We start from the raw sequence: 25,744 nt of genomic DNA on the forward strand, positions 1-25,744 counted from the left end.
TAACAATGCTATGTTTAAGTGGTTTTGAACTATATTCTCGTTGCCGGGTGCCCTTGACCACTGCATAGTTACATGGTTGGTGCAGTACTTAATTTCTCTTATCGGGGTGTCTTTGAGTGAGCACATGGAAGTTCTTCAGATGCAGAGATAACTTGAGAGGATGTTATTTAACAAATAAGGAACTCTTGACTGTGCTCTGTGCTGTTGCCGTAAGTGTACCCAGGATAGCAAGAAGTGTAGGCAGCTCTGTAGGGGGAAACGCGACACGTAGTCGAGTGTTTCTCCTTACTTCTTGAGTGCTCTAGGCGCTTCCAAAACATTTTACAATAGAGCAGCGCACAGTCAAGGCTTCTGTATTTGTTTTACGATAAAGAACCCGTTAAATTCCCACGCATCACTTTTTAATTTTCGAAACAAATTTTAATTCAAAGCCAACGATTGAGTGACTACAGCTTTTAGCTCCGTGTTTTAAACTCCTATAACGCGCAGATGTCACGCAAAATTGCAATTTATGTATTAATTCAAAAGATCACCACCATAGACCAATTTTTCATGCCGAACTTAGTGAAATTGTGAAGTTCCATAAGGATTCGTCGCAAAGTAACAGGCGACAAAGTTTTTTGCGGGAAAAGTACGACGTAGGTGTAAGATCAACAATGCCGTTTCCTGGCGTTCAGATCGTGGGGACGGCTCAAAGAGATATGTGAGCAGCAAAAAAACAACAGCAACCAGAGGGTGGGTTTATCCCGGCGGGGGTTTATCAATCCCTTATGTGCAGCCAATCAGGGTACGCGACATATTATTATAAATAAAGGGACAATAAACTGTTTAGTTTTGTCGCAGCTCAGCATCCTACGCTTTTAGTTTTACAGGAATTCCAACTGGGAAACTATCGAAAGTCGCCACCAACAAGTTATTGTTTCTCAAACATGAAGAGACAGGCATTACTGGGAAGACATTTTCAGTTTTGCTCCATGAAATTCATGCTGTTCTTTTTCCTGTCAAGCCTTGTTATCCAAGGTAGGTCATATAAGTCTTAATCAGGAGATATCGGCTCCTGTATTAACAAATTTTAATATGCGTCATGATATCAACTTCAACTTCAACTTCAACTTCAACTTTATTCATTCACTTTCAATTTACAATTACACGATAGCTTCCACCCGCGTATAGGAGAGCCTAATCGAGGCGGGGGAAGAGACACACAAATTTAAAGAAAGAAAAGAAAAAAAGAACTATTTTACAAACAGTACAGGCTGTCGCAAAATAAAAACTATAGTATATATTAAGCTGATTTAATTGCATTATGATTTACACAGAGAATATAAATTTAGTTGTGTTCCTGAGCTAGTTAAATTTAAGTTGATGCATGATTTCAGTGATTTCAAGATAGTCATCAGATTTAGATAAAATTTCAAAGAGCTTATTCCTTATCTTTTTCCGAAAGGTAGATTTTGGTAAGTTTCTCATATCTGAGGGTAAAGAATTCCAAATTTTTGGTCCAACTCTTAGAAAAGAACTACGCATTTTTTCAAGCCTTGAGTGTTCGGTATAGAAATCATCATTGAGAGAAGATCGGGTAGGATATGAGTGCACCTCAGAAATCCTAGTAAAGGCTCTCTTGATATTTTCAGGTGCAGAATTGTTAGCAACGTCCCACATGATACTACAAAGACAATCAAAGTAAATAAAGGATAGGGGAAAGACTTTTGATTTTAAGAAAAATGGTACAGCATGTTGCTTATAATCCGTAAAGTAAATCAGGCGTAGGGCTCGTTTTTGAATTAAGAGTATCTTATTTAAATACGTTTTAGGTGCAGAGCCCCAAGCACAGATGCCATAATAAAGATAGAGGTTGATAAGGGCTTGATAGATATTTAAGAGGGGACGTAATGGAATACTATGTCTAAGCTTTGCTACAATTCCCACGGTTCTAGTTATCTTTAAACAGATTAGATTAATATGGTTTTTCCAGGAAAGTTCATAATCAATCAGAACACCAAGGTATTTGACAAAATCTTTCTTTTCTAAGGTACTCAATACATTTATAGCTGGAACATAAGCTTTGATGGAGGGATTATATGTTAAACATTTCTGCCGAGGACGGAAAAGCACGTAATTAGATTTTTTGAAATTAAGGGTTAGCTTATTGGCTAAAAGCCAATCACTGACATTACTTAGTTCAGAATTAACTATCTGTTCAAGATTATGGAGGTTCTTGTTTGCATAAATAATGCTTGTATCATCAGCAAATAAATAAAACGAAAGATGCTTTGAAGAATTTGCAATGCCATTCACATACAATAAGAATAAAAGTGGGCCCAGCACAGAGCCCTGTGGGACACCATACAAAGTTGTTTCACTGTTGGAAATATAAGAGCCATTTGAAGTGGTTTGTTTCCTATAGGTTAGGTAAGAACGGAACCAATCATTAACAATACCTCTGATGCCATAAAAATCAAGTTTTTGAAGAAGAATATAGTGATCAACAGTATCAAAGGCTTTTTTCAGATCTATAAAGAGTCCACAGGTGTATTTACCACTATTCATATTACTCTGAATTGTATTAACAATATCCAGAATTGCATGTTGAGTATTATGACCACTCCTAAAGCCATATTGGGAGTAAATCAATATATTGTGCTTAATGATAAATTTACTGAGTCTTTGATACATTAGTTTTTCAAATATTCTATTGAATATAGACAAAAGAGAAATAGGCCTGTAATTGCTTGCGCAGGACTCATCATCATCTTTATAAACTGGCATAATCTTGGCAAGTTTTAGTTTGCTGGGATGTTTACCTTGGATGACAGATAAATTGTAAATGTTAGCAAGTGGCTGGCTAATAATGTGTTTGCAGCCTTTAAGGATTTTAACAGGACAAGAGAACATGCCATAAGACTTGTAGAGGGGCAAGGCCTGAATTTGGGCACTGACATCATTGGGAATAATGGGTTCAAAGTTAAAAGAGTTTGGCAAACGGTTGTTGGTGAGATATTCATTAAATGAGTGCTTAGAAGGTGGTAGATTGGAAGCAAGGTTATGTCCAACACTAGCAAAATGCTTATTAAGCACATTTGAGATTTCACTAGGGTCAGTTGAAAGACTACCATCAGGTTTTTTTAATAATAGAAATTTGGTTTACTTTCTTCTTGGAGGTAGATATTAGGTTATTAATCCCTTCCCAGGTTGCCTTCATATTATTAAGATTTAGTTCGAAAAAGGAGTTGTAGTAATTCCTTTTACTTAAACGAGTTAACAGTGATAATTTATTACGATACAATTTGTACTCATCCCATAGACCTTCGTGGTATAACTTGTTTTTCTTACGTATAGAGGTGAGTAAGCCTTTGGTTATCCAAGGTTTTGCCATCTGCTTAGCTTTACGTCTAGATACTGTTTTAAAAGGTGAATGCTTATCAACTAGTCTGTTAAGTTTGTTGTAAAAGACATTAAATGCACAGTCAGCATCAGAGTTAGGGGGCCAGGTGATTAGCTCGAGATCATTGTTGAAATCAGTTTGGTTTAATGATGAAAGATCCCGTTTGCGGATTCTACTATTAGAAATTATCTTAACGTTGCTAGACAGGAAGCAAACCTGTGAGTAATGGTCACTGATTAAGTCTTGCGTTTCTTTATTTAGTTGACTTGTTCATAAATAAGCTTAAAACTAAATTTGATAATCTTTTTTACAGAATGACTTTAAATACAAAAAGAATTCACAACTCCTTTTGAAGAAACTCCCCCGCAAGAGCTAAACAAACGCCTTCAAAAGTTTTATATGTCGCCAAGAAAAAGCGACGACCGCGCCCGTTCGGTCATCGGGCGCCAAAATTGTAATCGTTGGCAACATGAGTTAAAAATCACCATTTTTGTGCTCAATTATCTCACTGTTTTATTATATACTAAAACAATTATTCACCCCCGTGTCAGTGGCTGGTAGTGGCTATTCACCTCGCCGCTTCGCGGCGTCGGTAAATACCCATACTAGCCACCTCCACTTCGGTGAATAATTGTTATGTATTTTCTCGCTATATGTGTATTCAGTAGACCGGAAAAAATATTCCCTATTTAGCCTCGCTCTCGGTCTGTTTCACAAGTAACAAGAGGCAGGACATCTCTGCGTTTTGTCACTAATGTTTCAAATAGCCTAAATAAAACTTAATGTAAGCTCCCCAGCAAGCATCAAGAAGAAAACAAGACGGGTTATTTTTCAGCGGTCGAAGACGGACACAACGGGTGATAAACGGGTGTGTGTTTGCAAAGTGAACATCGACTGTTGACGTCACAAAAGTAAACAGAAAAATGAGTCATTTGCTAATTATTTTTTCTTGCACTTGCATGTATAGAGCTAACTGAAAACGACCTGTCCAGTAACAAGATATCGATCATTAACAAAAGGGACCAAAACATTTTCTTACAAATCGTTAATCTCCCAATGTATTTGGACTAAATAATTTAAGAATTCCAAATTCTTCCAGGAAAGGATAAATCTTTACATTTATCGAATCTTTTTCCAAAAAGCGGAGAGTTGACCAGTTTGCCTTCAGAATTTTATCGGGTTGTGGCTATTAGCTGCCTGTTTTGTTTTTGTATTTTTGAGGCGTTTATATAAACAGGGGCGCCCGGGTTAATAGCGAAGAAAGATTCACGGGCGATTGACATCCTAGATGACAAGAAAATTCGATCGATCGGCAATAAATTTCTCGCTAACAAAATCACTATATACTATATAGCTGATTATATTCCGCAAGGTCATTCACTGTTTTTTGTTTTACACTGTAAAAACAGACCAGTTATGGTAACTATATTAAAAGGTTATAACCAGTTGCAAAAGGTAATTTTAACCTAAAATAAACTAGTTAAAATCGTAACCTTTATGTTATTGGTTAGATTAACCAATGATCAGCGGTTGTTGTGACGGTTTTAATTCCGTTAGAATATCGACTGGTCAAAATAACTTTTCATGGCAGTCAAAATAACGAAACCAAATGGTTAAGCAAATGGTAAAAATGTGCATCTAACCTGAAATCGATTGGTTAAAATCTTTTATTAACTATTTGTTGGTCATGACTAACCAATAATGATCTGTTGTTTAGAGCTATGAAGTAGGTTAAACACTGAATGGTCAAAACTGACTTTTCCGAGGGGTTAAACTGAACGGAAAACCACAGAAGGAAATGGCTACACAAACGGCGGGTATGAGTTTACAACTGACAGATCATAAAAGCCTTGTACCCAACCTTCAACGCAGACTTTTCCCTTACGCTGAAGAAAGAACAAATAATCATCATTTATTATGGGATTTAGGATAGGTTAAGACTGAATAGCCAAATCAACTTTCCCCAACAGTTAAAGTATTTTAAATGACTTGCATCCAGCTCGCGAGTCTTGCTTCAATGACTGGGCTGGTACGCGCGCGCGAGAGGCGAAGTCGCGTGACGCGAGGACTATTTTCTTCTCTGACGTTTCCCTCGACGGACTAGCCGAGAGAAATAATCGTCATCTAGGTGAAATGATTCTTCAAGATGTCCTGTACAGGTTATGTCATTCAAATCAATGCTGAGCACCTCGAAAAGCCAACAGCTACCCTCGCGTATTTTCAAAAAATACTTTCGTGTTTTTCACCGGTCACAAAATTCCAGCGGGTTTCCGGTATTTGTCTTAAGTGACCTAAAGTAATTCTATTTCGTCACGTCACGAACCCTAAATGGCGTTAAATGTTCTCAGTAAATTAAAAATCTTACTCAGTAACCTTTTTATAAGCTTAAACTATTTCATGGTTGGAAACATGTGAGGCGAGTTTACTGAGTTTACTCGAAAAACAACTAAGGGTTTTCAGAAAATGTTGCATTGTTTCCTGTCAACTGTAGTATGTTACTTAACACCATGACGTTCATCTACTTAGCTAGCCAATGAGAGACTTGGAATTTCAAAATCAATGCCAAATTCGGCTCTCATAATTCAGTTTTTCAGTTTAACCGCCTTGCGCCAAGCTGAAGTCAGTACTGTTGGTTCATTGCTGCGAAAAGAAACATTTTATATTTCGCCTGGATAAAGCCCTTCAGTTAAAAGTCAATGGGAGCTCGTTTCTTAGTCACGGACAGCAATGGAGATGTGGCAAGTAAAAAGGTAATGTGATTTCAAATTTATGCAAGTCCGAAGATACCCTGCGAGCAGAGTCTCCTTCGATCTTCCTAGATAAGTCGACTTATCTAGGAAGATCGAAGGAGACTCTGCTCACAGGGTAGTCGGAAGACAACGTCTTCAGAATAGATTACTCACTTGAATTTCAGTCTTTACTGCTTCTACAAAATTCTCAGCTAACGAATACCTTGCAAATCTTTTATTCAAAGGAGGATGATAAGAAGATCATGACAGAATTTACTTCAGTTGACCGCCTGAAATAGATAAGCAAAATATCTGCCCCGTCGACTAAAGACAAATGAACACAGGCAAAATCTCGAAGACTTGCTTCACCGACCTTCACTGAAACAGCATGACCGGTATGTATTGCTTATTTTTAAACAGAACTCTAAATCGTTTTTAAAATTATCTTTTTGCAAATAAATAGACGCGTTTTGAGACAACCCCACGCACTCGCGTGGCCCTTTAAAGTTTTCTAAATGTTCAGTACAGTTGCATAGATTTTCCGGTCTTCGGATGACCATCTTAATCGCAATATTGTACTGCTGTTACAGAGCTATCATACGCTATTACCAAGCTTTTTTTTTTAAATGTAGCTTTGAGTCGCGCGTTGCTCACGATGACCACGCACACGCGTGCGTGCGTGTTCCCCACAGGCGTATCGCTGAAAGACTGTGATTTTTCGTGCGTTAATCAGTGAACTTAAAAACGAAATATTTTCGTTTATTTCAGAAATATCACCAAATTTGAACGACTGAGGGAATAAACAACTTTGAATGAAGCTCGGAGAGTACCCATATTTTCATTACAAGCAAGACAAGTCCTGATCCGGCGGATGAGTTACCCTCAACGAGCCACTGCTTGGAATAGGATCTTTTTTTGCTTTCTAGTAGAAAAACGTGGCTTGTAGAACAATGAAGGGCACTGGTACTTTTAGATCATATGCTCCACTTCAATCATTAGCCAAAGAAAGAAAGTTACATGTACAGTGGGTGAGGAGTTGACTCTTCACTGGCAAGATCTTACAATTATTATATCATTGAATCTCACGAAATTCTTAATTCCCTATGTATTTGACAAAGCAGTTTTGGCAGGAAAGGCACTTATACCTTAAGGGTTTAATTTAACCTAAATACTGTATCACTATTGATCCTGGAGTTACTTGAATTTTTTCTGCTTAAGGATGTTTCTGTTTTACAATCATATGCCAGTGTACAAAGTCTTGTTTTGCAGTCTTGTGAGAGACATGCAGTATTCCAGTTTAAATTTGCTATAGTTTAGGAAGCAGGGCTGATTGTTTAATCATTCCTTGTTCTGCTTTAAATACTTGTATTAAGAAACATAAGCATTTTTTACTTGCAATGTTGTATGATTATCTTTTTTATGAAGTTAGTGGTCAACATGTTGCTTGTAGAGAACGGTTTACATAACCATTAAAAATGTTGCTGAAGACTATTATTGTGAGGTTAATGTAATTCATTATTATCAGTTAAAACGACCATTTTCTTCTAACCTATATGGAATGGTTAAAGCTACCACCTCTTGACTATTTTAAATGGGTTACCACAGATTCATCGCTAGTACCCAAAAAACTGGTTTACCATGACCAGAAAAAATGGTTATTATAACTTATCTGTATGGGTTGAAACGTATTTATCTTTTTATTTCGGTTATAACAACTAAAAATTTAAAGTTAGTTTAACCAAAAAGTAGAGGTTATGACAAACAAGTCATAAGAAGTGGCGTGGGCTGCGGTAGAAACAACCATTTTTAAGGGTTAATATAACCCATAAAGAAAAGTTATTTCAACGGGAATAAAAAATGGTTAACCTGAACTATATTTTTTTGGTTATTGTAACCTAATAAAATACGGTTACCTGGGATTCAAACCTTAACCATTTTTTTGAGGTCACTATAACTGGTCAGTTTTTACAGTGTAGTTATATGTTTGGTTTCTTTTTTAGTTTAGTTTTTTTTTTCTTTTGTGGTTGTATTTTGCTTCTTTGTTGATTTGTTAGTTTGTTTCGTTTGGTGGGGAACGGGTTGGACTAATTAACTTCCCAACGCGCTAAAATGTAGGCACGAATGAAGAATGTAATCTTACAGCCTCGAAGTGGCCTTGCTCGTTGCATGTTAAGCTCAATTTACTTGCAATTCGTTAGAAATGATCAGAACAACAAAACAAATATAAACAATACAGTTTGTATAGCAAGTCAAAAGAATGTCTACCGCCTATATCCTCCTAATTCAACATCAGTTAACAAAGAAGTCAATGATGACTTCGGTGGGAACTGTAACGGAGACAGTGTTAGTGAGGAAAAAGGACAAGGTTCTGTCGTCACTATACCGGATAGGTATAAAAAGGGAGTATCCTGCCTAGTATAAATGGCGGTTACACGGAGCTGGAACAAGTCGCTTTCAGACATATCGAACATCGTACTGGAGCGGTTGGCCGAGAGAGTTTGGTACACTAAATCCCAATCCTCACTCTGAATATTTACCTCGCCTCTTCTCTTATTTTTCGCTACGTTTCCAACACCTGTTACATCCATATATACATAATCTTTACTTAAACACGATAATTTTCAAAGCTATAAAAGCTTGTGGGGTCGTGTGTTTAAGAATTAAACTAACCTAATCTACATCAAAACATATATACAAATTATTATAATAATAATAATAATAATAATATTTAATACTTATATTGCGCTTTTTCTATAAAAATACTCAAAAGCGACACAGGGACACAGTAAATAGTTAGCTCAGGGTCTGAGGTTGACGATGAGACCAACCAAGACGGCAAGTCTCCTATGAAAATTCTCACCGCTGGGGATATTCTGGGCCTTTTTGAGGAATGCTTTCAAAAATTCGGGTACATGTACATTATAGGCGATCAAAGGACTGCAATGGTTCGCGATTTTTCCGTGGAGGGTTCATACGTGGAAATAAGTTTGTTTTCAATCCAGAAGCTAATTCCTTGTTGTTTCGTGAATTCTTGCCTTGACTAAAACAACATCAGTTTATGATGCGTCGGAAATTAAGGAAATCAAATAATTCACTTCTAGACATATTAAATTCTGCAAGCAGAATACTGCAATGCTGATCGTACTACGTGAAAATGCACTCTGCAAGACATCAATACGACACCGAAAGAACTAAAAACAGAGCGGGATTGTAGCCATAGACAGCTGTTTCGCCCTTTTTGGGGCTCGTCAGTATGGAGTAACAACCAGAGAAAGTTCTTATGAAAAATATCGGCACACTCTGATTAAAGCCCTGACCTAGAACACCCACCACCCACAGAACAACGCCATACCACGTGTCTTCTGGGGGACAAGAGTCCAAGTGTCAAGTTGGTGTCTCGCAGAGAAAATAAAGGATTGGCCAAAACCAACCTCTAAAATATGAACAGAACCATGCAAGAATGTTTATTACCGAAAATAGTTTCGATCAACAACAACAATAAGCTTTATTTTCATTACTATAACAAAGTATTACAGTATTGCAAAAGATACTTGAATTTAATTATTGATTCCTTTTTAAATATTTAAAATAACTTTAAATATAATAATCATTGCTTATTTTTAACCATCAGTAGGATTAATTATTCCGATCATTTGCTGATAAGACTGAGTGTCAAATCAGCCATTGCAAAGCTATCTTTTGAGAAGCCCATTACTTTACCAAAAGAACAATAACCAACCAAAAAACATATTACATGGTCTGGGATAGTGACTTGGATACTCTGATAGTAGGTTTGTCAAGAGTTCATGAAGAGGTTTGAGTTAGTTAATGAATGTATGGATCAGTTTAGGTTTCTGGGAAACTGCCCACCTACCCCTCCCCTAAGCCAAAATTGATACTTTATTCTCGCTTTGGGCAAAATGATGGCTTAGGGGAGGGGTAGGTTAGCAGTTTCCCAGAAACCGAAATTGCCAATGTTTGATGAAATAAAGAATTTACCTTCTATTCTTTCCTTTTTACGCGATAGATGTGTCACCCACAGGGACCCTAGACTGTGAAATAAGTGCACAGAAATGCCAACCGCCTTTTCAGACGATAACAGTAACGCCCAAAGACTATAAAGTGACTTTGAACTGCTCGATTAAGAATGGGGGAAAAGTGCAAGACATGACCTGGCAGGACCTTGAAAAACACCTCAATGCCAGTGACGCTGGTCTGTTCGTACAAAAAATCGATTCAAAGAATAGAAGTCAGCCACGTGAATGTTTTTCTATAAAATACGCCAGTGAGTATGTTCTTTTTTTGCCCTGTCTGTATCAAATTGATGGGGAGAAAAATATCATAAAGCGCCCACCAGTTTTTTGGGTTTTTAAATGGATTATAACGAATCCTATGAATGCCTCGTAACGGGTTTAGGCAAATTCAAGCTCAGCGGAGGCAATTTTTACGGTTGGAGTGATCGTAAAAACGGTTGAAGTTATAGCCAGCTGAATCACCTCACTTGAACATGGTTCACCGCGAAACTCTAGTTACTCATGCCATGCTGGAGGGTAAGAAAAGCAAAGGGACATGACAAACAACAAACAAAGGAATCATTTCAAACGATGTTAGCTTTTTTGTTTGGCTTGACTCAGTGCGCAGGGCCTCGCTCTCCAGCATGGCAGGTTTGTGCTACAAAAATGACTTACTGCAAAGGGCCTAATTAAAATGAACAAGGCATGGAGTAAAACATGGTTGGTTGGAAGGTGTCGGTAAGAGGGATGACTGTAGGTATCTTAAAAATCGTGAGCTAAGCAATGACGACAACGACGACGACGACGTCGACGAGGGCAGTGAAAATGTCGCTAAAAAAATAAATTTGCCTCATTTCAAATGTCATCGCGTCTATTTGTAGCCTCCCACGCAGGCCTTTTTAGGGGAGCTCGTGGGGAGGGATGAAAAACGAACTCCCCTAAAAACGCCTGCGTGGGAGGCTAGTCTATTTGGAGCTGCTTAATTTGTCAAATGTAGACGATTTCTCTTGGAGTTGAATTCTTAAGGACTTTAATCAGGTTCAGAAATAAAAAGGCGAATTCGTCGTCGTATGTTCACTTTCTCTATAAAACGTCGCATTATTAGGAGGTTTCACTTCATAGTCGTGCAGTCAACGTCAAAGAAATGTACTAAGAAGCTTGATGCACGTGAAGCAACTGTTGTTTTCATGTTAAAACCAATTGTTTTTTGACGTTGTCGTCGTGGTGGTTAAGATTTTCACATTTCAGATTTTGATTTTTTTTTTTTTTTTTTTTTTTGCACTAATTCAAGAGGTTGCTATAAAAATTACAAGTATATTACAAAAACAAGAAGAAGAAAACCAGCAAATTACATAAATCCTGATCAAAGGTGAAATGTGCGCAGTCGTGTTGGTCCTAAGCTCCCTACAAAGTTTAAATGACTGAGTGCATGACTTACGAGCTTTGAAATTAAGACGAAGAATTTCTTCTCAGTTCCAGTTAAGAGAGTATCTAAGACAAGTTCTCCCGTTGACTACTATCCTGACACGAGAGAAATGGAACTGAAGTGTACCTTCAAGGGATGGCCTCGTCCTCGTGTAGTTTGGTACAATCCAGATAACAAACAAATCATCAACGGATCTGAAGGTTTTTACATCTCAGAGCAGCTGGTTGGAAAGGATACCTTAACTTCCCTTCTCCGTAATGCTGATATCCAAGAAAAACACGAAGGGGCTGCTTATAAATGCACTGGAATGAACAACATTACCGGCTGGTCTAGTAAAAAATCAGGGTATATTGACCTGAATTATCGCTGTGAGTCATTTAATTTCTTATTTCTAATACTACACACGGATGCGCAAAACTACCTCCTTTGAAGCAGGTTCATAAAAAAACATAATACCATGTTTCCCCTGTAAGCAATGGAAAGTATCCCATTTAGACTAAGAGAGACAGCTCATTGTCTCTTGATTTAGACGGAATTAAATATTGGGTGTTTCATATTTCAAATAACAGATTAACTTATTCCTAACTGAATTTCAAAAAAATGTAACTGGCAATTTCGTGCCACCTTCCTCTTCCATTCAGACTAAATGGACGCTGGAATTTTTATTTGTTTTCCCCTCGGGTCACAATGGATAATAGCCTGCGTGGCAGGCGCAAAAAGGGGAGGGAGAGGGGGAGGGAGAAAAGCACGAATGAGGGGAAAGGGAAGGGAGCGCCTGCTATAAGAGCCGGTGTTTTTGTTATCCGCCCACCATTTTCTCAACTAATCCGATAATGTCACTGTCAATACGTGACCAATCACAAGTACGGGGCTTCTCAGCATGGTCGGAACTTAATTACTTTGTTCACCCGGAAATCGTCAACTTGAGACGCTTTTTTTCAAGTGATATCATAATCGAGCGAAATGAAACATTTTTACTGTTCTTGCTCCCGCAGCAAACACAACAAACATAGACCACGAGCAGTCTCTCATTTTTTTCACTTCTCGCAGTCTACGACAAACAATGATCAGTTTCGTGTGAATACACAAGACCTTTTCTCTTACAACCTCATCAAGCACCGTGTTGGTCACTGAAGAACAGAACACTGGCCAGCCTGAGACGCGAATAATGAAAGTAAAGGAGAAGTATAAACAACGGATAGTTTTTACCAAAGCTTCAGCTCTCTCTTTGCAAACCATTTAAAACTCCATTCAAGACGGCATATGTTTTTGCAGAAAAGGAGGTCTTTTGAATATCGGCATTGCAAATTTATGGCAAGAATCGCAATCGCTTTGAATCGCTGCTCAGTGTATGGACAAATCCAGTATACAAAGCCTCCTGAGCATCTCTGCCTGCTAAACAAGCTGTACAGTTGGTTTTAGTTTTGGTTTCAACGTGGCGTTGCTACATGATTGGACTAATTTTGATCTTACAGAGCTTCTGCCAGTAGAACACATTTTCTTGATGCCTTCGTCATGTTTGGCTCTCATACTAAGGAACGGACCATTAGAAAACTTATGAGGGGGGGGGGGGGGGGGGGGGCGGGCGAAGTACAAAAAAGATATTCGCGCAAGGCAAAATTAAATGAAAAAAAATTCATGCACGCCATATAACCCTAAAAAATATTCATGCTACGGTCTAAAAAAAATTCATACAAGGAACTTGATAACGAAAAAAAATTCCTGCGGCTCAAAAATTCCCCTCCCCCCCCCCCCTAAATTTTTCTAATGGTCCGTCCCTAATACACGCCAGGATACACGCCAATAAGTTACTCATTACGGCTCAGCCAATCAGGAATTCGCGGACGCCAGCGTCCGCAGAAATGAATAAAAGACGGTTCTTATAGCAGGCGTCCCTTCCCCTCTCTCCCCTACACCCTTCCCTTTTTCACTATCCCCTACCCCTTTCGACGCCTGCTACGCAGGCTAAAGGGATAAATAAATAAGTAAATAAATAAATAATGATTTAGTGGCACTAGCTCATCCACAAAGTGGTTCTTTGTCTACCATTCTGGCTCAAATTTACCTTGCGCAGCTGGCGGGATTAACGTGGGAGTGATGTGTTGTTTTGGTGGCAATGGCGGAATAAGGGTGAGAACCAACAAAACTCAACCTGGCCGGCCACATCTGATGTTGCCTGAAGAATCAAGCACAGGACAGTCATTAATGAGAGGGGAGTGTTCTCACCTGAACTTCAGTAGAACCTCTATATAACGAAGTCCTCGGTATAATTAACAATTATTCCACTTATTCCACGAGTGTGCGTTAGATATAAGATGGTAGGGGAGCCAACGAGAAACGTAGCACCGAGTTGGCTTTAATCATCTCATATCCAACAAGTGCGAGTGGAATAATTATTCTATTAAAAACGCCCACAAAATATCGAGAATTCTTCCCGACTTTATTTTTAAACCAACCCATTTTCATCTTGTTTTTAATTTTGAGCAGACGCGTACAGTTGCCATATTTAAAGAGCATGGTATAACGGCTCATATACCATGATGGCTAAGCCAATCAGAGCTCTAGAATTGCATTATCCAATGATTCAATTTTTAATGATAAGCGATATTCTCCTCCCCAGAAATAATACAGTCAAACCCCGCAAATCCCGACATTGAAGGGGCCGTACTAAGAAAGAGTCCGTATTAACGGGGTGACCTTATTAAGCGGGTAGAAAATGAAAGGGCTTTCTGTGGCCAGGGACAAAGCAAACTGTCCGTAACAATGAGATGTCTGTATTGACCTCGATATAACAAAACCTCTTTATGGCGAGCATATTTTGCCAGTCCTTTGGGTCTTCGTTCAGCTGTTCGTTACATCAAGATTCCAATGTAAGGTGTTATGTGATTGTTAAAAAGAGAAAACGAGCCCCCAAATAGCTATTAAAATCAACCCTTAGTAGCACAGGCCATATTGGTGGGAGGTAACAGAAGTGGGGTTCATCCGATCAACCGATCGTTAGAGCGTCTCTAAAGTCGGCGTGACGAGACAAGTCGCAAAAGAGGGAACCAGTGGGATAAACAAAATCAACACGTAAAAACTCCAAAGCGTTGTGACGCCCCATATATTGTCACAAATACTAAGGAGGGGAGGGTAAGAGTAAGAATGTTAACTCCTACGGTTGCACAAAAAAATGGTAACGATTTTCAAATAATATTTGCTCATCATATTTTAAACAAAAATAAACAAAATCAACACGTAAAAACTCCAAAGCGTTGTGATGCCCCATATATTGTCACAAATACTAAGGAGGGGAGGGTAAGAGTAAGAATGTTACCTCCTACGGTTGCACGAAAAAATGGTAACGATTTTCAAATAATATTTGCTCATCATATTTTCTTATCATTTAATACAGGTTTCTTTCCAAAAGCTCCGAAGATTTTTTCCCCCCAGGTGTCGGTGGAAGCCTACTTCAATGTCACTTTAGAGTGCAAAGTAGGTGTTAGGCCAAGCGACTGTTGGGACAATTCTTTACGGTGGTATTTTAACAACAACTCAGGGAAATTAGAATCTGGTGAAAAGTATGATATACAAGAAAGAACAACCAACACCAGATGCAAAACAGATTTCATTCTCACCATTGTTAACGTTACTGAAGCAGACGAGGGAAAGTATAAATGTCAGTGGCTTTGCGAGGAGGACTACCCCAGCTTTTCCAGGTCTTCAATTATCCAGTTGAAAGTATATTCTCCTTCAAAAAAAGGTACTGTTACTCCTGTGATATCTAAAAGTCTTGTGTCACGAAATTTATTCCTGGATATGTGTTGCTAGCCTCTCAGAGCTCCTACGCCATTATAGTCTATTCTGTGGCCAATTATAGACCCCATCTTAGTCACTTTTGGGCAAATATGTAATTTTCGCGATCCCAAGTTAGTCACTTTCTACTTTTATGAATTGACCCATTTATTAGATTGAATGAAGAACACTTTACTTTTCATCTGCAGTACAAACATTCTGGTACGTTTGCTAACCGTAAATATGGAGAACTGTCTTACCCCCCCAAAAAACCGAAAATGTGCTACCCCGTTTATTCAATCCAGTCTTGAAAATGGGACCCCATCCAGCGGCACATCCCCATTAGCCTCTTATAAGGAAGTACTCCCCCCACCCCACCCCCTCGGGCTCAAAACAGTAACACAGCAAATGCAAAAGGAGCCGTGTTATGTGAGGACAAGCTTGAAGGGTTGAACTGATTTTTTCATTAGAAAACGGAGAATCAAATCCGAAGAATAGCTCGTAATTGTATAACAGTAATTTTATTCGATCTGAAATCAAATTGTACAAATATATTCTATTTAATAAGTGTAATCAAATAATTGATTCATGAAACTAGAAAAAGCGGAATAAATGCCGATAAAAGCTAAAAGTTGATACAAGCGAAGTCACGTGGTTCTTAAAGGAAACAAACTCAATTTAAGCTACTTCAATTCTGTTTAAAAGGTAACGTAAGAAAGACTAAATTAACAAAACGAAGGTAACATACAGTTCACTTACTTCTATAGTGAGTTTTCTCAAATGTCCTCGAATAGGCATTAAATCGGTCCGGGTAGCAGGTAAACTGTTAACACTTTGATCCTTGCAGTACGGCGGTCGGTAAAAAACTTATAAAAACTCGAACAAAGCGGGTACTCTTGTGCTTCCTGTTGGGCGTTTACATTTTCCTACTTTTGCCAGCAAGATTAAATATAAAAATTCCTTGAATAGTTCTTTTACTACGTTAACACTGAGGTTTTTGAAAACTCAAATACCCTAAAAGTTTTTCAAATTTTTTTTTTTTTTCCTGTAAATTTTTATATAATGTCTGGGGAACAAATGTGTTTGACATGAAGCAGTGATTTTGTCATTTGCAAGTGATTTGTTAACTTACGCTGAGTTCCATTGAGAATACCGTAAGGACATATTTGGCAATATTATCAAAATAAACCAGCAAACCATGACGTCATAGCCCATTTGTTTCGGTGACTGGGTACTCCCTTTGTAAGCGAATTGTTTAAAACCGTTTGGGTCTGAAACAGGGAAAGGCTTTGCGCCGTTTGGATACAGGGTCTGAAATTACATGTTCGTGCATGAGTTTTTGATATTTTTGTTGATCCTATTGTTTTAAATCATCCGCCTTCAGGTCTGTGAATGGGGTAGGAAAAGTCGTACTCTACCAAAACAGGTGGACAGCGAATTCCATAAATACGTGTACTTGAAATTTCCTTTTAAACGGGTAGGGCAATTGGAGGGTAAAGTTTACTTCTGTTTTTGAAATAATTATAGTGTAAATTATAGCTGAAATTTCTACTCGTGTGGGGCTATTTATTACTAGGTGCCAGACAGCAACTCTGTCGCGATACCCATCAAGGGGACGGCGAATCGTAACCCCCTTCTTTATCTTTATAATCGTTCCACATGATACAATAGCCGAATCAGAATCCAGCATTGCATCTGGGTTGAGTAATGTGTTAGGTTCCAGACCTCTTATATTTTAGGGCAGATATTGCACATGCGCAGTTGCATTAAAAGAATGACTGGCAAATGGTTCGTTTCGTGTTGTTGTTTAAGACCAGAATATTACAATTTTGGCGACGAGGATGGCGCTTGTAGGTCACGTTGGAGAGTATGTGGACGGTAAGGAAGATATTGCAAGTTATATCGAAAGAGTGGAATTGTATTTTGCGGCGAATTATGTCAAGGCGGATTACAAAGTTGCTACGTTTCTAGCGTTTATCGTAGCAGATGCATATGGCGTGCCGCGAAAATTGTTAGCCCCTGAACGTCCAAAATAATTATAAGTCTTTGTGCAATAGTATGAAAAGCTGACTGAACGATTTGGAAACCCAGCTCTAATTTCAAAGTCACTGATCAATAAGTTCCTGGAGATATCAGCAGATCAGGATGAAAACAATTTGACAGCACGCGCAACATATATTGTGAGAACATTCATGGAGCAGGCTTTAGACCAGCAACTAATATGCAGCAGTTTGTTACAAAGCTACCTCCAAAAATTGTAGTAAGGTGAAGCAGGCAAAAGTTAAAGCTACAGCCCAAATAAGTTGACCTTAGCGACCTGGTGGCTGAAGGTTGACGTTAGCGACCAGTGTCTGAAACGGACAGTCAAGTCGAAGTGATAGCCTTTGGTTGCTCTAGTAATATAGAGAATTCTGAACAAGAGAAACCCAAGACAACTTCAAAAGAAATTGAAGTGGCCCAGGAAAAAGAACATGCGAACGCAATTTATGCGATTGACCTGCTCCCAACGTCAGTGGCTTCATAGCTCAGTTGGTAGAGCATCGCACCGGTAATCGCGAGGTCACGGGTTCAAACCCCGTTGAAGTCCTGAATTTTGTTTTTTTTTTTTGTTTTGTTTTGTTTTTTTTCAGGCTTCTTTACGCAATTGCATAAATTGTTCACTGCGACGATCATTTCTTCATTTCCATTTCATTTCCGCAGTTCATATATGGCTTATTTCATATATCATTAACACTCATTTCATTAACACCGGGGCATATGTTTACCTATCGTATTTGTTTCTCTTTTCATTTGAAATTTTCTTTTTTTTGTATCGATGAAAGTAATATGTTGAAGACGTTTCCCCTTTATCAACTTTATTTGCAGATTCTTCGACACCATCGTCACAAAAGACTACAAACTCAACTTCAACAGGTCAGTGATGTTAAGGGGTGGTCACTAAGTATAGTGTTACAATGGGACTAATTGCAGTGGCGGATCCAGACCTTCAGATAAGGGGGGGGGGGGGGGGGGCGGGGTGGTCATCCAGACCCTGAGATAAGGGGAGGGGGGTCTTAAAAATTTTCTTTTTCGACCTTTCGGGTCTCAGTTTGGTCCAAAAATAACCGGGAGGCCCGGGCTCCTTCCTTGGATCCGGCTCTGAATTGCCAACCAAATCTAAAAAATAGTATCCAGATCACATCCCTTTTCAAATAATACGAAACAGTGGAAGAAAACAGAGCCACCCTGAGTCGGCCCTGAGTCGCTGGACTGTTATGGCAATTCAAAAGTAATTACCGGGTGTCAATAAAACGCGGGGTCGCGGCCGGGGTCGGGGTCTATCTCTTTTTTTTATAGAATACCGTTTTAAGGTTAGGATTAGGGTTATGTGAGGGTTAGGGTTAGGGTTCGGGTCCTAACCCTAAAACAGCATTCTTTAAAAAGAAGGTAGACCCCGACCCCGGCCCCGCGTTTTACTGACACCCGTAATTACCGACGAGTTGCATCGTGCTCCAGTCTAAAGACATTTTTTCACAAATTAACAAAATATAGGATCTGTGATAGTACCACAGTACAGTACCATTAAAATCCCAGGGGGGGAGACTCCACATATGAAAGGGGGGGATGCTCGTCAGAAATTTTGAATTAAACCCCTAAAGGAGACCGGTCTGGGCGTTGCCCAAGCTTTTTTTTTTTTATCCCTAAAAGAGGCCATGTTAAAACACAGACAAATGAGAAAACTTGGATTATATGAATGGAGTAAATAAAACGAATTAAAAGTATACATATCAAATATATATTTTTATATTTTTTCGCGTGCAACCCTAAACGAGACCTTCACGGCTAAATATGATGGCAAAATTCAGGCACGTGTACGGGGTTTGCTCTGGCGAATTGTGATTGGCTAGGAAGAACAATTGCCTTCTATCAAGTATTTTTCCAGCAGGGGAGGGTGGCTTTGGGCAAATGGTGTATCGGTCTCCAGAAAGGTCACCCCAGGACTCCCGGGATGGATTTTTTTTGTACAGTGCCCAGGCCCCATTTTCTTGGCCGCGCGTTGATCTGGCCCGGCCACTTCGGCGAGCATGTTCTCGGTCTTTTGGGTTTATATCCTTTGAGTTTGTCAAAGTCTGTGGGATTCGTTTCTCTATCTGTAAAAGCTTCATTGGTTTTATATCTGCTGCTATTCTATTTATACGATGCTGGCATGTTTATTTACCGTTGGAGTTCGAAAAAGTTGTGTTGAAAGGGAGCATGGCGGCAAAGATGGCATCTCGTGTCTCCTACATTGTATATTATTATTTTATATAGAGTGAATTTAAACAAATTATCACGAAATTTCGATGGAGTATTAAGAACAACAACTGCAGAGTAAGTTTCATTGATCTTTATTTAGTATTTTCTAGAAATTTTAGAATCGCATTTTTACCCCATACAAACATTGTAATTTTACTGGAACCGTACTGTGGTACTATCACAGAGCCTGGGTTACCTGTGGTAGGCCTTTCCCGATTGTGCTCGGCAACTTTTGGCGTTTGGAGCAATTTTTTTCGGTTCTAGCAACCTCGAGCAAATTTTGTCTTTCCGAGCAACTTTTGAGCAAAATATAGGTTTAGTGGCCCCTCGGTCTAAAGCACAAATCAAACTCGAAAAAGTCAACGATTTCGTAGAAAACTTTAACGTCTTTAATTTCTTTTTGAATTTTTTGGAATTTTTTTGAAATATTTTAGTTTTTTTTTCTTGACCGATGTTAGTAAATATTGTGAAGAACGAAAAATAAAGCTTTTAATCAACGTTTATATAAAAATATCAAGAAATTTAGGTGGCAACTTTTGAAATTTAGGCAGCAAATTTTTGGGCATTCCAGTGAGCAACTTTCCAGCATTTTACGAGCACAATTGGGAAAGGCCTGATCCTGGGGGGATACTCCCCATAATGGCATATACGGGGGGCTCAAAAAGGGGTACTTTTTTCAGGCATTAGATCGATGAAAGGGTAAGGATTTTACTTGTTAAACTACATGAAAGGGTGGTTCTATCTCAGCGATCGTCGTCGCTGCGAACTCTGAAAAGTCAGGTTTCCATATGATCGCTATGATTGCTGCGATAGCTGAACTTTTTTTTCTCAGCGATCGCAACAATCAGGGCAAGGGTAGAGATCGTAGCGATCATATGGAAACCAGGCTTTAAGCTCCCTGTTAACCTGCGTCGGGTCGCAGACATAATGTACCAGTCAATAACAAAACTGCCCATGCCCCCGCGCAGACCCCTGGGAATCTGATCAAATTCCCGGGTATGTTGGCAGTTTAGATGGTCAAATACCCCACCGGCTAGCGCTTCAAAAAGTGTCAAATCCCCCACTCCATTAGCGGCCATTCATGATCAAAAATTTTCTCCATGCGTCAAACCGTTTATTCAAATCTAGATTTCCTCCTAAACACAACCGAAATATCTCAAGTCTAGGAAAACTGTCTTACGGAGATTTGTTCATTCCAATAACATTGTTCATTTCAAAAAGCCCACATTTAACGGGTTCTTTCAAGCTACGTGCAAACGGACGCAATGTTGGGAGTTGTTGGCTAACAATGATGCTCCAACAATGTTGCGTCCGTTTGCACGTAACTTCAAAAGCTCTCAAATGCTCCAATAAAATAGTGAATATAGGAGCGATGACGTCAATAATCCTTGAACGTGATGTACACGCTGAACGAAACGCTGACCAGCATTTTGACACGAAAGTCAATGCCCGACAGGGCGGGCCTCATTTTGGGTCAAATTTCCCACTGTACGGAAAAATACCCGGGGTATGCCCGGGGAGTGGGAGGTTTTGGAATTGACTGGTAAATAATCTAACCCTTGTTAGAAGTTTAGTTCCGTTTTTTGCGCATACTAGCTAGATAGATTAAGGCTCGGTACTGATAAACATTCGGCTGGTGCACGATATACTTAGCGAATAGCAAGTCTCGAGTTACGTCACAAAGAACACAACAGTGATCCTTATCCCTTTCACAATTACACAATAGACTTCACACAATAGAACGAGACAATTGTGCATATTGCCTTGGTATATCGAGCATCCTCCAAACATTCGCTCATTTGTTTAATACCCACTTTTAACTGAGTCTGGATTTCTAATTTCTTTGGAATAGCAACATCAGATACAGAAGTAGCAACAACCGGCCATGGTAACAGCAAGTCAGCTGACAAGAGGATTCCTGCGATTGCGATTTTAACGTCTGGACTGGCCTTGTTTTTGATCCTGTTTACGGCGTATCACTTTATTAGTAAAAAGTTTGGCAGAGGATGCCGCGCGTATAAGATGACATCCGATCATTTATCAAGCAAAGAAAATCACTAAGAGGGACTTCGTCACGAAGATACTTGGCTGAGATCATTACTTAATGCCTCACAAAATGCTCAGTTAGATATAAGAAGAAGATTCCACACAAATTTTATCAGGGAGCACTAACCATAATATTTTTTGGCGATTTTTGTAGGCAGAGCTTGAAAATTTAAAATGTTGGTTTTAACTGTTTAAGCTTTCAATCCATGTCCATCCTTGCCATCCGTTGCAACAGAAGACAGGAAAAAATTTCAATGCCTAAATTACATAATTCTATAAACATAATATATAACAATTATTCACCGAAGTGGAGGTGGCTAGTCCTGGATATTTACCGAACTGCGAAGCAGTGAGGTAAATATCCACGACTAGCCACCGACACTGAGGTGAATAATTGTTTTAGTATATACTAAAACCGTGAGATAATTGAGCTCAAAAATGACGATTTTTAACTCAAATACTGTTGCCAACGATTACAATTTTGGCGCCTAATGACCGGGCGGCTGCGGCCGTCGCTTTTTCTTGCCGACAATTAAAACTTTTGAAGGCATTTGTTTAGCTCTTGCGGGGAAATTTCTTCAAAAAGAGTTGTGAATTCTTTTTGTATTTAAAATCATTCTATAAAAAAAGATTATTAAATTCAGTTTTAAGCTTATTTATGAACAACTCAACTAAATAAAGTAGGCAAGATTTAAACTTAATTTGCATTTGTAAACAAAAACTTTTTTACCGGTTTTATCGATAAATTCGTGTCGAAAAGACAAAGCTTTACCTGTTAAAACTTCTAATCCGAACTTCGTCACCGTCTTCGTGTATTTCGGAAACAGCGTGCTTGATTAGTTGTGAAATTTCTTTGTTTGTTTACGGCAGCAAACCGGGAAGGCATTTTGCTCGCAGCTTACGCGAGTTTGGCGTTGCTCGCTCGGAGGAACTGGAGGTGAATCAGTGAATAGTGCAGGATATTCACTGATTGAGTAGCCAATCAGAGCGCGCGAAAAACACTATCCACTGTTTTAGTATATACTAAATAGATTTAGCCAGGGCTAAAAGCGACGCTCCCAGTAATAAATTTATAATTTAAATCAAACAATAAACTTGTATTTCACAATTCAGTTAAAACTTTAGAGCACATTCATGTGACTTTTGAGGGAAAGGCTAAGTGATTTTAGAGAAAAATAATTTGCAAACAGCCCATGATAGCCCAAGAGAGCCTCATATACAACCCCAAAATAGCAATCATCTTCGATCACCATAATGGCTCTTGATCACCGTAGATTAATTAGGCCTGGAAAAAAAAAATCAGGCCGAATTTTTGGAGTTCCACAAGTTTACTTTACAAAATCTTGTCAACAAATCTGGGTGCGTGTAAACCGACCTTTTCACCATTTATCAGATGTGACGTTTAAAAACATCACGTCTGAGATAAAACAGTACTATGAGGCACAGTTTTTATCATACAGACAACGGACAGAATGCAGAATTTCACAATAGACCTTGTTACCGATACGGCGGCCATATTGAATTAATTCGATTTAAGGAGTATTATAGGATGCCCGGGCGGCATGAGCAAATTTCGTTTGTATTTTCGAGCGCTTTTCGGGACATTTATTCTCAAAGTTTTCTTAGAATAAGATTGTAATGGCGTTTGTTCTAAGTTAGTAAACCAGCTTTCTGTAGAACTACTTTAGAAAGCTGGTTTACTAACTTAGAACAAACGCCACTGAATCGTAGCCAACAGTTACCAGCACCGTATAAACGACTTATTGGCGAGATTAAGCAAAACTAACTACGAGAGAATGACAATTTGACTAACAATAGACGACTGTTTAACTGTGACAATAGTTAGACGGATAGATAGACGGATCGAAACGCACCAGTTACTGATTACGAGTCTTCATAGCCAATAACATCACGGCTTAACTGACAGACGACCAATAATATCGCGACGTAATTGACCAATCAGATCAATAAGCAGAGTATGATACCATCAACTGACGTGATACAACTCACTTTGACTCTAAAGATGACTACCGCACAGGTTGTCGAAACGTCAGTCACTGTCAACAACAACACTCCTATTCAGGACTACGTTCACCCGGACGATCAAACTCAACCTACTTTTGAAATGACTCCTGGGTTCAAACCTTTCACAAAATTCAAGATGCTGCATAAATTTTCCGCATGAACTCACCAGTCAAATTTTGACCAATCACAGCATAAAAATTGGACGAAGAGCGTGACCAACGTGTGATCATGGCGAGCAAAGTTAAGGGCAACTGTGTTCCCTGCCTGTAATAGCTGGCTGAATTTTCGCGTCCGAGGTCAATTTGAAATCAAAATTTTAATTGTGCTGCAGAAATACACGACATACTTCATGTAAATTTTTAAAAGATTAAACTTGAGCCTGCGATCATTTCAAAACTAGAAACTTTTCAGCGGATAACTTTAAATAGTTACTTAACCTCGATGGGTCGATACCTGAGCCCGCGATACGGTCAAGTGATACTGGTCAGCGGCTAACCTGTTTTGAAAGCTGTCAATTGATCACAACATTGATGTCTAATGTGCGCATTATCAGTTTTCCTGTGCTCTCAAACTAGCTAGAAAGTATGAGATTGAACATTGGTCGCGGTCTAGTAAAGCAATTAACTGGTCAGCGGACAGCTTCCAAAAAACACGTCACGTCGATGAGTTGACACGTGAGCCCGCGATATGGTCATGTGATACTGGTCAGTGGCTATCCTGTTTTGACAGCTGTCACTTGACCATTTTGTGAATGTCCAATATACATGATGTGGACTAGCCAAGACACGCCTGAGAAACCCCTCCCTCCCTATTGATAGTCTTCCCTACCCTACCCTTAGACGCGTACGTACGCACGTACGCTCGGTCAATCACGTGACAACCAAATGAAAAGAGGTTGACCATATTCTATGAGTATGGGCTCTGTATGGAGCCCCGCTATTACATATTCCTATAAATGCTAAATTACACAATATATACACCCAATGCAAAAATGGCTGCCAGATTAATATACTTTTGTTTAAATTAAAATTAGCCCAACTAGCCTCGCTTGAGATAAGGTCTTCTTTTGAATTTTGTACTGGAGAACGAGGTTAGTTAGGCTTATTTAAATTCAGGCAAAAGAATATTAATCTGGCAGCCATTTTTGCATTGGGTGTATAAGGCTATCATATTACCTTACCCAACATACTGTCACACTATATGGCACTTTTGCAGGAAGTCAGGCAAGAGAAAATTAGAAAAGCTTCAGGAAAGAGCACTCCGTATTTTTTTCAATAGCTAGTAACTCTTGACTTCGAGAAGCTTAAGATAAAACAGGATTGGAAGAAAAAATTGTTAAATGTGGTAGCAGGTCCAGTGGCCAAAGTTGCTTAATCCGCCTCATCACAAATGTTCGTAATCAGTAAGCTAGTTCCTAAGATAACTAATTGCCAGTTCTAATATATAGATTTAGCCAGGGCTAAAAGCGAAGCTCCTATATATTAACTCGAATTTATAATTTAAATCAAACAATAAACTTGTTTTCCACAATTCAGTTAACTTTAGAGCACATTCATGTGACTTTTGAGGGAAAGGTCAAGTGATTTTAGAGAAAAGTAATTTGCAAACAGTCCAAGCTAAGAGTGAACTTAAGGTGGTTCGACTGGATTTTTTGGGGTTGACACCTCCCCAGTTTGAGCAGTAACTACGTCGACATGAGTAAAGATATGGAAAAAAAAGGTTACCACATGCCAGCTGTATTATATAAAGATGAAAATTTCTTATGATCTGGGTTTCATTGCAATCGCAGTCGCCATGGCAACGTAATGACGCCATTACGTTTTTCATTTAATTGCCTCCATTATGGCAAAGTTTGAACAAATTCTATGAGAGCGTTTTCGAAATATTTTGAATTGCAGTTTTAAGAATCATAAAAACAGTGAAATAGCATGCTAGCCACACAATTCGCTGATATTTTAAGAAAATGATAAGCTTTGGGAACGCGGCTTCATCTCATAGTGGTTTGATTCCATTGAAAACTGCAAACAAAAAAAGAGGGGAATTGCTCTGGGTGATCGCGAGTAAGAAGAAT

General features: G+C 38.9%; 2 protein-coding genes and 1 long non-coding RNA gene across 5 annotated transcripts in view; all 3 read left to right on the plus strand.

Moving 5' to 3' along the window:
* The window catches only part of LOC140931037 (uncharacterized), a 72,224-nt gene extending 60,076 nt beyond the window's left edge, over nucleotides 1-12,148 (plus strand). For 2 of the 3 annotated variants that reach the window (XM_073380778.1, XM_073380779.1), the window contains 2 exons: nucleotides 10,142-10,399; nucleotides 11,601-12,148. In XM_073380778.1, the coding sequence (XP_073236879.1) occupies nucleotides 10,142-10,399; nucleotides 11,601-11,983 (641 nt within the window). In that variant the 3' untranslated portion in view covers nucleotides 11,984-12,148. Of the gene's footprint in view, nucleotides 1-629; nucleotides 1,021-10,141; nucleotides 10,400-11,600 lie in introns of those variants that run through there. The other variant, XM_073380780.1, reaches the window with a different exon arrangement.
* Nucleotides 1-25,744, plus strand: part of LOC140932219 (muscle M-line assembly protein unc-89-like) — a 325,339-nt gene that overhangs the window by 273,395 nt on the left and 26,200 nt on the right. The gene's annotated exons all lie outside the window — the stretch shown is intronic.
* LOC140931030 (uncharacterized) lies at nucleotides 5,971-7,570 on the plus strand. Its single transcript, XR_012164918.1, has 3 exons — nucleotides 5,971-6,135; nucleotides 6,360-6,509; nucleotides 6,883-7,570. It is a non-coding gene; the product is annotated as an uncharacterized lncRNA (long non-coding RNA).

This window comes from Porites lutea, chromosome 3 (genome assembly GCF_958299795.1).
Source record: "Porites lutea chromosome 3, jaPorLute2.1, whole genome shotgun sequence".
Classification (NCBI taxonomy): domain Eukaryota; kingdom Metazoa; phylum Cnidaria; class Anthozoa; order Scleractinia; family Poritidae; genus Porites; species Porites lutea.